General features: G+C 38.3%; 1 protein-coding gene across 2 annotated transcripts; it reads right to left on the reverse strand.

Annotated features, from left to right (window-relative positions):
• Positions 1-324: 324 nt before the first annotated feature.
• On the reverse strand, positions 325-3,920 carry pi15b (peptidase inhibitor 15b). Of its 2 annotated transcripts, none has more exons than XM_084118584.1 (6): positions 3,702-3,920; positions 3,283-3,578; positions 2,271-2,389; positions 1,888-2,020; positions 1,693-1,808; positions 325-1,533 (listed from the first exon to the last, which is right to left on the reverse strand). In XM_084118584.1, exons 2-6 carry the CDS (start codon positions 3,547-3,549, stop codon positions 1,398-1,400), a joined length of 771 nt encoding a protein of 256 aa, XP_083974710.1. In that variant the 5' UTR covers positions 3,550-3,578; positions 3,702-3,920; the 3' UTR covers positions 325-1,397. The 2 variants fall into 2 exon arrangements, with proteins under 2 accessions (XP_083974710.1, XP_083974711.1); XM_084118585.1 differs by having other exon boundaries at positions 3,283-3,503; positions 3,702-3,775.
• Positions 3,921-14,012: the final 10,092 nt, after the last annotated feature.

Consider the following 14,012-nt stretch of genomic DNA (forward strand, 5'->3'; position numbering starts at 1 on the left):
TAATGCAAAACTAAATCTGAAAAGTGGATGAGGAGAATCGCTGAAGAACTGTCCAGGAAAACTGGAACCATTTAGCTTCATGGACACATGTTTACACAATCCATAAAGTAATGCAGCAGTCTCTGAAAGACACTGAAACAATGTGAAGTAACATGTGCCAGGAAAATCTTAGAAATGTGTTTCCATATGAACCCAATACATCTCTTGAATGTCACTGTGCATTTGCAAATACAATTTTTCAGTAAACTTAAAACTACCTTTGAATGACACTTCACACACATACAAAGCACCTTAAACTGTACCCCAAAACAGACACTCACAAGTAGCAAAGAATTCTTTATTTGTATATATTTTCAGCACAAAACTGTAGAAACACTTAAACTACACCAACTGCATATTGGGCTAAATATTAACAATCTCAGTGCAATATGTGCTAGTAGTGCTACTGTATCTTGTGTTTAGGGAGATAAAATAACATAAGAGCATACAATATATATCTCCCATTTAAAAAGAAGAAGAACATGAAGAAAACAATACCGCTACTATGTGCTGGGAATGTATAACGAATAATTCTCAATCTCAGTGAGCCACCAATTGAAGGAGCTCTTATGCTGGCACAAAATAATGCACTATATATCATTGTATATGAAATGACACAATCATACATTTAATAGCTTAGATGCACCTCCTCTCTCCCAGAGAACTAAAAAGCTAGGATGTGGAGTTTGGTAGAGGTCACAATCTGAGGTCATGTTAGTGTAACCATGGCAACATCACTGTTCAGCAAACATTACGTAAAAAGAAAAGCGAATCAAATTCAGAGTAGCAATCCTCGACACAGAAAAGCACCATTCCATGATCATTTATCATGAATTGCCAGTTGATAGAGTTAAATGTAACACGCGCACAAACACCATATAATATAACTAAACATGAGAACTTTACATAACCAAATAAAAATGTTGAAAATACATTCAACGTTATCATTACAAAAACCTCAGAGCGGTTTTTGCTACTGAAAATACATGTACAGCTATAAAAACAAAAAATAGCTTGAATGTTTTATGTCTAAGCACCTTGGAAAAACCCTGACGTAATGGATGTAAAAAAAGAAAAGCGTATAAAAGTGGAATATATAAACATTCTTATATAGAGTGATCAGTACAGACTTGATCTGTGAACCAGAAGAAACTATAACTACTATCCATGAGCATCAATATGATGGCTGATCCTAAAACAGTCATGTTAAGATTGTATTAACATTAGCACCATTTCTGGAATCGATAGTATCACATACAAAAAAGCAGCTAAATCTGCTGTACAAAACGCATACATATTTAAAAGATATATTACACAGTATATTACTGTAAAATTGCATTAAACATATGACAGACAGCTTATTTAAACCAGTACATGAAGTTTGAGTTGATGGCAGGATAGCACATGTTGTTGCTGCATGAACCCCCATAGCTTGGAGGACAGGCTGAGCATGGCACACCGACTCTGTAAGGTGCTTCGCCAATCCAGTTGCCCCTGAAAAATAGGATTCTTTTAAAAATATGCCACAAAGACAAGCATGCGTAACACTTTAGTCATGCTCTGGAATTATCAGACTAAGAATGGCACACTCTGTGCTCTTGTAGAGTGTAAGGTCTGGCTAGAGTCACGTTAAAGGATAAAAACATGACTAACTTTGGGGAATAATTGCAGACCAAGTACGTTGCCTCCCTCCACACGGCGCCCCACACTACCATATTGTAACAGGTTTGGATGGCACATCCGACTCTGTTTGATGACGCCCACACCATCTGTAACATTCAGAGAGCATCAGACATGCAAGTTTTTGCTGTTTGCTTCATCTGAATTATGACTTGCAACCAAACTCACTTGTGTGTAATGTGTGCACATGGGTCCATAACAGCGCATCGGGCAGCGGGGATTGCAGTCGCGCGGGTATGGAAACGCATAATCTCTGACCTCATCATACCAAGGTTTAACCAGCTGAAGAATGGAGCGGTAACTGGCAGGAGCACAATTTGGGCGGGCGGGTGGGGGGTGGGGGGACAGTATTATACACTGGACTGTATCCAAAACACAATTCTGGTCTGGCCTGATGCCTTGAGTCTTGTTCATCATTTGTAATTTGATAATGCTGCCAAAGTGACATTTTTAAGTCTTAAATGAGCACCATTCTTCTTTATTCAAGGAACACTAAAGATATGAGAGGTTTTTCTGTCAATGGCAAACAACTGTTCACCTGCAAGACTTACTAGCCAGTTCGGACTGAGAGGTTTTGACCCAGATATCTGAGAAGGTAAGGAGGTCCATGTTCCCAAATACAGGTGGCTGCCCAAGCTTCTGCTGACCTGGCCAGGCCTTCATCCCAAAGCTAAAAAAATATATTAAAACAGAGGTAATTGTGTGCAATAAAAAATATTATAATTATTCTTATTATTTTACATTTTTTACATTTGAAACCATGGAGGAAAGCATATAAAATCCATGTCAAATAGACCTAAGATTAAACTGCCCTACTTTCTGCTAATGTCTGCTCTCTAATTGCTCTCGTGGTACTTTGGTGTCATACACCGATCGGTCTGCGCAGTGCCACTTCAAGTCAAACACACCTAGGCTGCGTCCGAAATCACATTCTCTTGAGTAGGCTAGGCCTACTTATTTTGAATAAGTAATTATTTCACGATTACTAAAAGTAGGCCTATGTTCTATATAGTGTGTACGAATGTAATCTGGACGTACTACATTCGACAAGTTGTCATTATCACGTGACCTACAGTAGGGAAGTATGAGATTTTGGATGCAGCCTAGTGTGATTTCATGTGAACATTTAGTCACATGACCAGAGATGTTTAATCCCGCGTGCGTGTGTAAATGGCATACTTGTTTTACTTTATAATTGGCTACTTAATTGTAGTAATTGCAAACAAGCTGGGATTAACCTGTTCTGGTCTTGTGACTATTTACACCACCCACGTAAAAATGTTTAGGCTACATTAAATCAATATTGTATACTCGCAAATTCTGTGTAAAATAAATCAACGAGTATTTAATACCTTTTAAACCCAAAAGTACATTTACGGGTGGGATTAAATGATTTGAGACTATTATAATAAACTATTATAATATTTTATTGTATCCAGCAGGAGGAGCTGTCGGATGAATTAAATGCAGCACCGCATTTCAATCTAATCTGCTTCATTTAATGTTGATAGTGAGGGGTAAAATGCTTCATATTGTTTCTTTGGAAATGAGTAGGATGCTTACCATGTACTCCATGTTTGCTGCAGGTGGGAAAACATTCGCGCGCACCTTGTTGTGATAGTCCAGAATTGCTATCATGTCATCTTGAGAAATGTACCGTTTTCGCCTTGATTTGGGTATGGATGGCAATCCGTCATCACCCATTTCCGATTTATTGATAGTGAGATTGGTTCCGGTGAGCGTTTCAGTCGCATTTCTGATAATCCAAGCGCTCGCATCACTGGCTACGAATACAAGAAACAAATCGGTAAAAAAGTTGATGGTCTTCATCCCTCTTTTGGTGACTAATCAGTGATTATCTGCAAGTAAAATAATACTCATGAACATTTACATGAAATATAACTGATACAAAGAGAGACAAAGATATTTTAATTATAGGCTATTTAAAAAGTGTGTGTAAGATTCCTGCATCAACATCGTACCGTTGAATCGTTCGTTTCTGAATGAGTGTGCGGAGCAGCTCTGTGAGTCTCAGTTATCCTGATGGAGATCTCTCATCCCGTCCACTGCTGCCTCTGGCTTTTATACTGTGCTGCTGGGATTCAGGAGGCAAGCGCAAGGTGCTCTGACTGCGACCGGCCACCTGAACACCAGAATGAGGCCAGCTCACTATCTTACACTCTGTATGCTACTTTTTAATTGCAGTATAGTGAACTTTTTTTTATTTTATTTTATTTTTTTATAATTACGTGCTGGCTGTAGCTACATTATTACACTGCTACTTAACTAATAAACACATAAATAGACATTAGAAATATATTTTATATTATATTTTGTATATTTTGAATATAAATACTTTTATTAGCTTATTAGGATATAGACCGGGGAAAGACGGGATTCCCGGATGGGTGGATCTACAGTGTTCTACAAAGGCAATCATTCAGAAACAAGTATTAAAGGAAATATAAGTAGGCTATTCCATGCTTGTAATAAAACTAATTAATCATAGTTTGCTATTAGTTGCACTGAAAATATACCATGCTACTGGATGCATTTTTTGTCTCCTTAAAAAAGACAAATTTTACAAAATCAATGTATAGCATAACCTTTGCGGAGGCTAAAATCTTGTTAATAGACACAATTAACCTTTCTTAGTATGGCTAACAGCTTAGAAAGTCAGTGAGATATGTTTTTTGTATTATATATGATTTTCTTCTATTATTCATTATACAGATACACTTGTTCAGTGTTTGAGTCCAAAGAGCCCATTTGCCAGCATGTGTGTGGAGCCAAGTTAAGAAGCCCTTTGGAAGCATATCGTTTTCTTTGGCAGGTGGAAGCTGAGTAAGAGCAACGTGACGCACATACGACCCCACTCCCCCGTTAACTCTCCTCCCCTTTTCCACTGAACAGTGAATTTGCAGGTTTTCTTGGAACTGAGTGTTACTACTTATGCATTCTTTGGTCCAGAAGTGAGATTTTTACTATGTCCAAGAAGTAATTAGCCCTAAGTTAGAAGTTAAGTTTTTGGGTAAAATTTGAAATTGGGTAATTGGGTTAAATGAAGGCAATGCATTACATTATCTCATCTCATTGCAACTTTTTCAGCTGCTTCCTCTTGCAGGCCAAATGAGTGGATTATACCATAGATAGAGGATCTTATTCGGTCCCCCTTTTCACAGGACCCAGGTACATTTTCCTATTTAAAACTCTCACTGATAGCCTTTATAAAATGAACAAATGTTATTTTGCCTTCTGTATCACAAAATAGTAATTTGCTATAAATCAGCAAAACAGAAGCAAGTGCAGAGATAGAGTGACACTCATAGCTTGACTCATTCTTTTTCAGCTTTGCAGAAAGACCCTACAATAAGTCAGAATAACCAAAGTATGTCATATACTGTATGAGGGACAAAACATGTTTAAAGAATATAAAAATAATTATAAACTGCATAATTTGAGATGGGATATCTGTGTCTGTGTATCTGTGGTAAAAGATAAAACGGCATATGCAAGAAACCAGATGAATAATGTAATCTTATGGATTTCTTTTCACCTGTGCAGAGTATTGGATTTTAATGGAGAAACCATTCGGGCTGTTTAAGAATACATTTCACACAAACTGAGCTATGCAGTAAGATGATATGAAATGAAATCTTTTGCAGTTCTTCTGTATGTTGGCCTTAACCCAGTCTTATGCTAATTAAACCCCTATGTCCCCTCATTCATATTTAATAATGAATTAATATTTGATAATTTTACAGTGCATATTCACTTCTTGGACTGGTGCTGTTTAGCCGAAGAGTGGGAGCTGGAAAGAGAAGGTCTACTGCCAACAAGCCATCAGTATCCTTGCTTAGCATTTGTGTGCTCCACCCAATGATGTTCTTACTAACTGGCAGTAGTTACAGCATAACAACTTCATTTCCCTGTGCCTTATTGGTAAAAACTGTCCCAGTGAAACTTCCAAATGACAAACCTGTAATCAGAGGTTCACTAAAGCCAATGGCTTCTATATATAACTATTGTTTATTTTGTTCTAAAAAGATTATTCGAGCAACCTACTTATGTGCCTTGTATTCTGTGAATTCTGCAGTAATAAAAAAAGTCCCAGAAAAGCTACATATAGCCATGCTTACTTTGCATTCTGAAAGACTGCTTTGTGCATATGCATCTTCATTACATGGAGCCATTATCCATTTCATTCCCACTGTTTACCATTATTTTATAGTCAAAACTCATTCACACACTTAAATCTACCCTATTTAATTAAAAAAATCCATAATGGTCAAAACACAATAAATACATTTAAAGAAACAAATGATCAAGTTCAATATGCAGGTGTGAGCATGAGGAAATCTTAGGTCATTAGGTCGAATGGTTCATCACCATTCATTCAGTCTTTAAATCTTGAACTGAAAGTTTTTGGCTAGAAACACATTTGTAGCAACAACTTATAATGATAAAAAGAGACATACTATTGAATTATTCATTAGGGACCTATGAAAATCTCAAACAGGAACATTGTGTTCATTCACCTATTCACCATGCTGAATCGCTGATATCTGCTCATTTCCATCACTGAACAGCTCATATACTGACAGTTTATTGTTCGGTCACTTTTTTGTTGTAACAAGGGTCCTCAACATTATTTCAGTAAAGAACATCTATTATTAATGTATATGCAAACAAATGCATTTGCGAACATGCACTATCATTAAAACGTTTGGGGATGGTATATGTGTGATCTGTAATGGTTGGTAAGAAAATCTCCTGTTCACCAAGGCTGCATTATAAAAATATGCTAGTAAAAACAGTAATTTTGTGAAATATTATTACAATTTAAAATAACTGTTTTCTATTTGAATATATATTAAAATGTAATATATTTCTGTGATGGCAAAGCTGATTTTTCAGCATCATTACTCTCCAGTCTTCAGTGTCACATGATCCTTCAGAAATCATTTTAATATGCTGAATTGCTGCTCAAGAAACAATTATTATTATTAAACATTTATTATGAATATTTTTGTGGAAACCAAGATAAAAAAAAAAAATCAGGATTCTTTAACAAACTGAAATTTTGAACAGAAATTTGGCGCGCTCACAGACATCTGAGAGACAGGGACGTGTGGTATCGATCAGCAACAGGTAATTTGAATGGTTATCAGAGACAAATTTACAACTTCATTTGTTATGAAGAAATATGTCTCACTGCAACAGGGTGATACGTTCCTTGACAAAATGAAGAGATCATCCAAAATACATCTATATCTTAAGCAAGCTTTATTGCATACAGTTAGGGTGGGTGTTTATAATGTTACAATGATTTGTGACATAATGGAGTTGTGCAACATTTCTGTAGATGATGTGCCAAAACATTGTCTAGTTCTAGGAGTCCACCAATTGATGTTTGATCCTAAACCAATTTTTTTTGTTACCACAAAAAATACAATATTAGGTCATCTTTAACATGCTAAAGTTCAGCTAAACATTCCCTCTCACATTAAAACGTATTAAGTAAAATTAAAATGAAATCAAGTTTTTGATTTCCGTGGGGGGGGTACCATGACAAACATGACAGCTTGTAATAAAAAACATAAAAAAAAAAAAAAAAAACTTTGTCACATGCACTCAAACAGTGTGTCAGTCATGGCAAACATTCTTCTGTATCTGATATTTGCTTAATCAAATACATCTATTCTCTGAAAAATCTTCTGTTGCAGAATGTCAAAACATCTCTGACATAATTTTTTGTTCTTCATTGTTTATTTGCTAACAATTGTGCTCAGAATAAACTCATGCTCAAGGATGACAGTGAAACTAGCAATTACGATACAAAGTAAAAATAAATGTTTGCTTTTATTTTATTGACATTTTAAAATGTCAGAGTAGGGAGAGAAAAGCCATTTCCCCCTTAAGGGAACCTCCAAGCACAACAACTCTCTCAGTACTCCATAAAAGCACTGGACTATAGCTCAGATATGAAACAAAAAAAAGATTGAAAACCTCCCTTTCTATCAACTATAAACTGCAGTGCTTTTGATCACATCATCATCTAAGATACACTTTTTTGGGGGGCAATTTATTAACGTGTGAGGTTTATGAGCACTGTAATGAAAACAATTTCAAATGAAGCACATTAATGTCTATAACTGGGGTCAAATCTCATAAAGCATTATTGGGAGATCACTAAACAACCTCTGGGTTCTCTATGCCGAAATTCATTAACACTATTATATTTTTCTTTAAAAGAGTCATATGGTTCAGTGACGTTGGCTCAGACTAATGCTGTGATTAACTATCTGTTTGTTTCTCTAGTCCATATGTAATCCTTGATTTAATTTCTTACGGTTCATGCTGATATCAATAATGGACTCCTGTATTGGCTATCATTTTGTGACCCCCATGATGCAGTGCAATGTTTTTCTCATCAGGATTTTAATGGCAAATTAGATGGCCAAACCTCCCAGAGATGAATCCCACACAACCTCCAAAAATCATCCACATGTGGGAATCTATAATTAAATGAAGAAAATTAAATATGATGTGGTTTTTAAGCAATAAATTGTTATTTTGTGGCTTGGCAATCTTGTGTCTTTGGCAAGACCAAGATAATGGTGGTCTAATCATGTGGAGAAGGATTTCACACATTAGATTTATTTACAGGACATTCTTTGTAAACCCAGTGGCCCCAAGTGTAATCAATTTTTAGGCTACAACGCAGATATTGGTCAAATGAACAAACAGCATCTTTTCTACTTACTTTTAAAAACGGAATATTTCCGTTTGTAAAACTGATGCCATGGAAAATTGCTGCACATTATATTTCTGTGCAAACGAGCAAAGATGCGGTCACAAAGCTGCAAATCCACTTGACCGACTTGAACCGAAATCTGCGATGGAAAGACTTTTGTCCTCGTGCAAAACTCCTGGTCCAGCTCCACCTCTCTGGACGTCTAATGGGGTGGAGGGATAGAGTTGTGGGTAGGGTTAGGACAGGGTTAGGGAAGTGATCTCAAACTCAATTCCTGGAGGGCCACAGCTCTGCACAGTTTAGCTCCAACCAGCTCCAACTCACACCTGCAAGGAAGTTTCTAGTAATCCTGAAGACCTTGATTAGCTGGATCAGGTGTGTTTGATTAGGGTTGGAGCAAAACTGTGCAGAGCTGTGGCTCTCCAGGAATTGAGTTTGAGATCACTGGGTTAGGGTATATTCTAGCTCCACCCATTAGGCCCAAATTACATTCACTCCTCCTCACTGGACATCTAGCGAAGAGGAGCTAGAAATGACTGGATTTTGCCAGCGAAAATTCACCAACAATGATGATGAACGGTATATGCTCCTAACTTTTTATAATATCGTTTATATAGCCTAGGCCTAACAGTTAATTTCAGTCTTCAAATCTAAATGGTCGAGTAACTCGCTGTTTGTAGCCTATCACTCACTCACTTGAGTCAGTCTGAGCCCTATGGACTGAACATTATGATGGGGATTTTTCAGTGATACTGCAGGTTAGTGGTGACAAGTGACAGTCATTGACTACGTTTACATGCAGCCAATAACCCGTTCAAAACCGGAATATTAGCAATAACCCGGTCGCGCACGGCCATGTAAACACCGGCAAAAACCCGGATATGCTCATATCCCGGTTTTTAAAAACCCGGATATTATACCTGGGGTACCCCTTTTCTAACCCGAATATTTGGTAATGTAAACGCGTATCGGCATATCCCCATCAAAAGGAACATTGATTTGTGTTCTGCGCATGTTCTATTCGCAAGGAATCTTGGTCTTTTGAGGAGAGACGGCGCATACAAAACTCCGCGTGCAGTATACCGGAAGTAAACAAGAAGTAACGTTAGAGATAAACATGGCGAGACGCAGCACAGCACCACACTTTTGGAGCGAGGAGGAAAGCGCAAACAAAGGCGATCGCTATCTGCCCCGAACTATTCATTATCCGCGTACTGCTGCTGTTGTTGTTGTCTTTGGATACAGGAAGAAGAATCGGAAATGACGCATATTGCGTCTTAAGGTTGTCCGTACGTCCAGACGCTAACCGTGCGTCGCTGTTTACATCGGGATATTGCCAATTGATTACAAATTCCATGTATACAGGAGTAACTCTCTCTACTCACGCATGTAAACGGGTTATTCCGAATGTTTCAGAAACCCAAATAGTGACCTTAACCCGACCATAACCCGAATTTTAACAGCTTGTAAACGTAGTCATTGAATTATTCATTCAAACGATTCCCTCAAAATACAGATTAATTTAGGAATGAGCAATGAGTGAGTAAGTTATTCAATTATCAAACAATTCATTATAAAACACTGGTTCATTCAAGGCAGAACACTTATTCAAAAGATGTAGGCCTACCTACTCAGAGAATATGCAATTTCAGACACAGCCGCTGTCTTTATGAATGAGCAATTGAATCATTTACTATTCAACCTATTTGTTTAAAACAGATTAATTCAGAAATAAACAAGTGGCTTTATAAGTAAGTCATTGGGTCATTTGTTGTGACTGAATTACATAGTTACATTCTTGTGATATGTCTGTTGCTTTAATATGTCAGAAGTTAAATAATTGAATCACAGTGTGTGTAAAACGCCAATCTCTTCGAGAGGCTGCTCGCTGCAGAACAAATGGGTGGAGCTAGACATCCAGTGAGGAGGAGCCAATGTAATTTGGTCCTAATGGGTGGAGATAGAATACACCCTAACCCAGTGGTTCTCAATTCCAGTCCTCGGGACCCGCTGCTCTGCACATTTTGTATGTCTCCCTTATTTAACACACCTGAACCAGATCATCAGCTCATTAGGAGAGACTCCATGAACTGAACTGAGTGTGTCAGATAAGAGAGACATACAAAATGTGCAGAGCAAGGGGTCCCGAGGACTGGAATTGAGAACCACTGCTTAACCCTATCTAACTCTGTCCCTCCACCCCATTAGAGGTCCAGAGAGGAGGAGCTGGACGTCATTTGACTCTGCAGCGTGTACAACTTGATCTCTTTAAGGAAAATACTAAAAGACTATAACCAGCATATCAAAGAGAACAAGAGGGCAAGATCACCAAAAACCCTGCAAACTAAAAGTCTTGAAATGAAATTAGGTTAATGACATGTACATGAAAAAGACATGCAGGACCAGCTGCCTCGGTCAAGCACTGAATGTCTTTGAATGACCTTTGGGACGATCCCATCCTAAACCTATTGTTAAAAGCAAAGTGAGATTGAATAACAAACTGTATTGTTGGTGCTCTGGCCAGAACATTAAACAGTAGAAACCATAGCAGCAAGCACTTTAAATAAAAGTGAATTATAGTGTACAGCATGGACTAAACTAATGTTGAATGTTGTAAAATGTCATGTTGCATCAAAGGGAATTTTAATGTGGTCTTGACCGAAAATACAGGAGTATTTTTTTTTTGCAGTGATTAAAGTGATGGTGCACTGGGCTGGTCAGTTGTCTGGTTTAGACAGGAAGTGGCAATGGGCCGCATTTTCAGTGTGGGAGGAACATGTGGACACTTGTTTTAAATCTTCCATTCATTACAACACCATATTTGAACCAAAATTATAGTGTAGAATTGTTTCCATATCTTAAGTGTTGCTCCAAAAGAAAACTTAAATGCATTGTAAATTGCTTTGGATTAATGCCAAATGCATTAATATAAATGCAAATGTCTGAATCTATCTCCAGAGCCTTCGGAAACATCATAACAAATGGGTTGCACTGTAGGTATGAATTTCAATGAGAGCATGGTAACTGTATGTGTCTATGAGTGTGCTTGTGCTTGTGTAACAGTTCTTTCTGCATTCCAACATCTTTTTTCTTCCTCAATTCACATGTATGCCAGAAAAGAAAAGAGCTCTCAGTACCATATATAGAATTAAACTACAAAAATAGAACTAACAGGCGGCATTTAAAAACATTCAAACTATTAATGCAGAAGATTATTGCATGACTATATCATCCACCACTACAACTGTTTATAGGAATGACACAATATGATGACATGCAAAACCTATAAAATGAAACTATGACTAAAATATTAATACTAGCAATACATTTCATTCTTATGCGTCAGAGACCATCAATGAAAAGAACAGTAACAGTCAACCCTTACTTTTAAAATGGTTAGTTTTAACAATAACAGCTGACATAATGGCAAGAGCTCATGTTGTACTGGTTGAAATCATAGTTTTAAAAAGGACATGATGTCATGCAACCATGTTTTTCAAGTTGATACAAGGGGTCCGATAAGGAATAGCATATCAAATGTTCCCCTCCACCTGAATGATGCAATCCATCAGCACAACATCAATTTATGACTACACTTCACAGACAGATTTTGTTTTATCTTTGTGTTGTGTATAATTATGGAAACATTGTGCAGTTCTGTTATAATTTTTGTGCACTTGATGGATAAGTGTAAAACTTGACTTAAATTAGATAATGACCAACTGTATAGAGAAACAGCTCAGAGAGATAAAGACCAAAGACACATAGCCTAGGCAGATTAACCATATGGGCCATTTGGGCAAGTGCCCAAAGGGACCACGCAAATATTTTTTTTCTCTTTTAAAACAAGTGATTCATTCTCAAACGTATTTCTAGCCTAGGCCTATATACACCCTTTCATCAGAACGTTCTAAATTCCCTGAATGTTTTGTTGAAAGCTTCTTATTTTCATTATTTTATAGTTTTTTTTGTTGTTGTTGTTTTTTGTGGACGCGCGATCTACCGCCAGATTCACACTACTGCGTGAGCACGCGCGTTTCATTTCAATGCCCATATTACACTAGCACGGAGCAGAGCGAGTGTTTTCAATTAATTCCAATGGAAGTTGAGCTTTAAGCTCGCACGTGAGCGTGAAGCTAAACTTCTTTAGGCTATGAACTGAAAACGCTCACTCTGCTCCGCGCTAGGCTAGTGGAAACGCACCATTCAGATTCTGGGAGTGTGCTGTGCGGTTTCGCGTGTTTTGCGTCCTTTCAATCGAAATGAAACTGCTTCGCGACGCTCATGTATGTGTCCACTACAGAGCATCAGCCTTGCACTTTCACGTTGTACTTTGCAAAAAAGTTGCACTCTAGGTGTCTGTGCCGAAAGTTGGGTTGACGTCAGTTACCCAACGACATACTGACGTCAACATCCGATGCATACATCAAGTATTTTATGTGCCCTATTGTATCTGTATGTATTCATACAGTACAGTACATGTGTATACAACAAATCTCACATTCACACATGGCAAAGTCCATGCCAACTGTGCTGTAACAATTACGTTGTTTTAGCAGGGAAAGAAAACGATGGGTTACTTAACGTAATCCCGGGTTCTTTGATAACAGAGTGAGGTGTTTCACTATGGGAATCGCCTTGGGCGTGACCAACTACGGAAGCTCCTATGCCACTACGTCTGTCTTTGACAGACAGGTCGACCTGAGATCAGGCTCCGCCCCCACCTATATTACTCAGGTCGACCCCTACGAAGTCATTATAGAGAGATTTCTTCCCGTTCCTGTGCAAGGAGGGAAGTGTTGGTGAAACACCTCACTCTGTTATCAAAGAACCCGGGATTACGTTAAGTAACCCATCGTTCTTTTTCTAACTTCGCTCGGTGTTTCACTATGGGAGATATAGACCACTCCCGGATTGCAACGTACGCTATACCTCATCATATGGGACTTGACGTGCTGGCTCCTAACACTGCATGAGCTAAGGATGGCTCAGACACATTCAGTCTATAAAATCGCACAAAAGTGTGTGGTGTGGCCCAGCTTGCTGCAGCACAGATCTCCTGGACCGAAACGCCCCTAAGTAAGGCCCATGATGTAGCCATGCCCCTAGTGGAGTGGGCCCTTAAGCCCTCGGGAGGTTGGGAACCTCTGCATTCATATGCTAAGGAAATAGCTTCTACAATCCAATGGGACAGTCGCTGACGTGACAATGGCTTCCCTTTGTGAGGAGTAGCCCATGACACAAACAGCTGGTCATTTTTCCTGAAACCTGCTGTCCTTTCTACATACACACGAAGCGCCCTTACAGGACACAAGGCATTCAACCTCCTATCCTCCGGAGAAGAGAACGGAGGAGGGTGAAAAGCTGCAAGATCTGTAGTTTGACATCTATATGACGAATCCACTACTTTAGGTATGAAAGCAGGGTTAGGGCGAAAGGAAACCCTTGTAAACCCTGTAGAAAACTGCAGACAAGACGGGCTGACCGACAGAGCCTGTAAGTCACTCACCCTCTTAGCTGACACCAGCGCTAACAG

The sequence above is a fragment of the Abramis brama genome (assembly GCF_963993115.1).
Source record: "Abramis brama genome assembly, chromosome: 7".
Lineage (NCBI taxonomy): Eukaryota > Metazoa > Chordata > Actinopteri > Cypriniformes > Leuciscidae > Abramis > Abramis brama.

Excerpts from the sequence above, each read along its gene's own strand:
- pi15b (XM_084118584.1), bottom strand. The coding sequence starts at position 3,549 with ATGAAGACCATCAACTTTTTTACCGATTTGTTTCTTGTATTCGTAGCC. Across the intron at positions 2,021-2,270 it reads CTCTCAGTCCGAACTGGCTA|TTACCGCTCCATTCTTCAGC; the intron begins GTAAGTCTTGCA and ends TGCTCCTGCCAG. Across the intron at positions 1,534-1,692 it reads GTCTGCAATTATTCCCCAAA|GGGCAACTGGATTGGCGAAG; the intron begins GTTAGTCATGTT and ends CCTATTTTTCAG.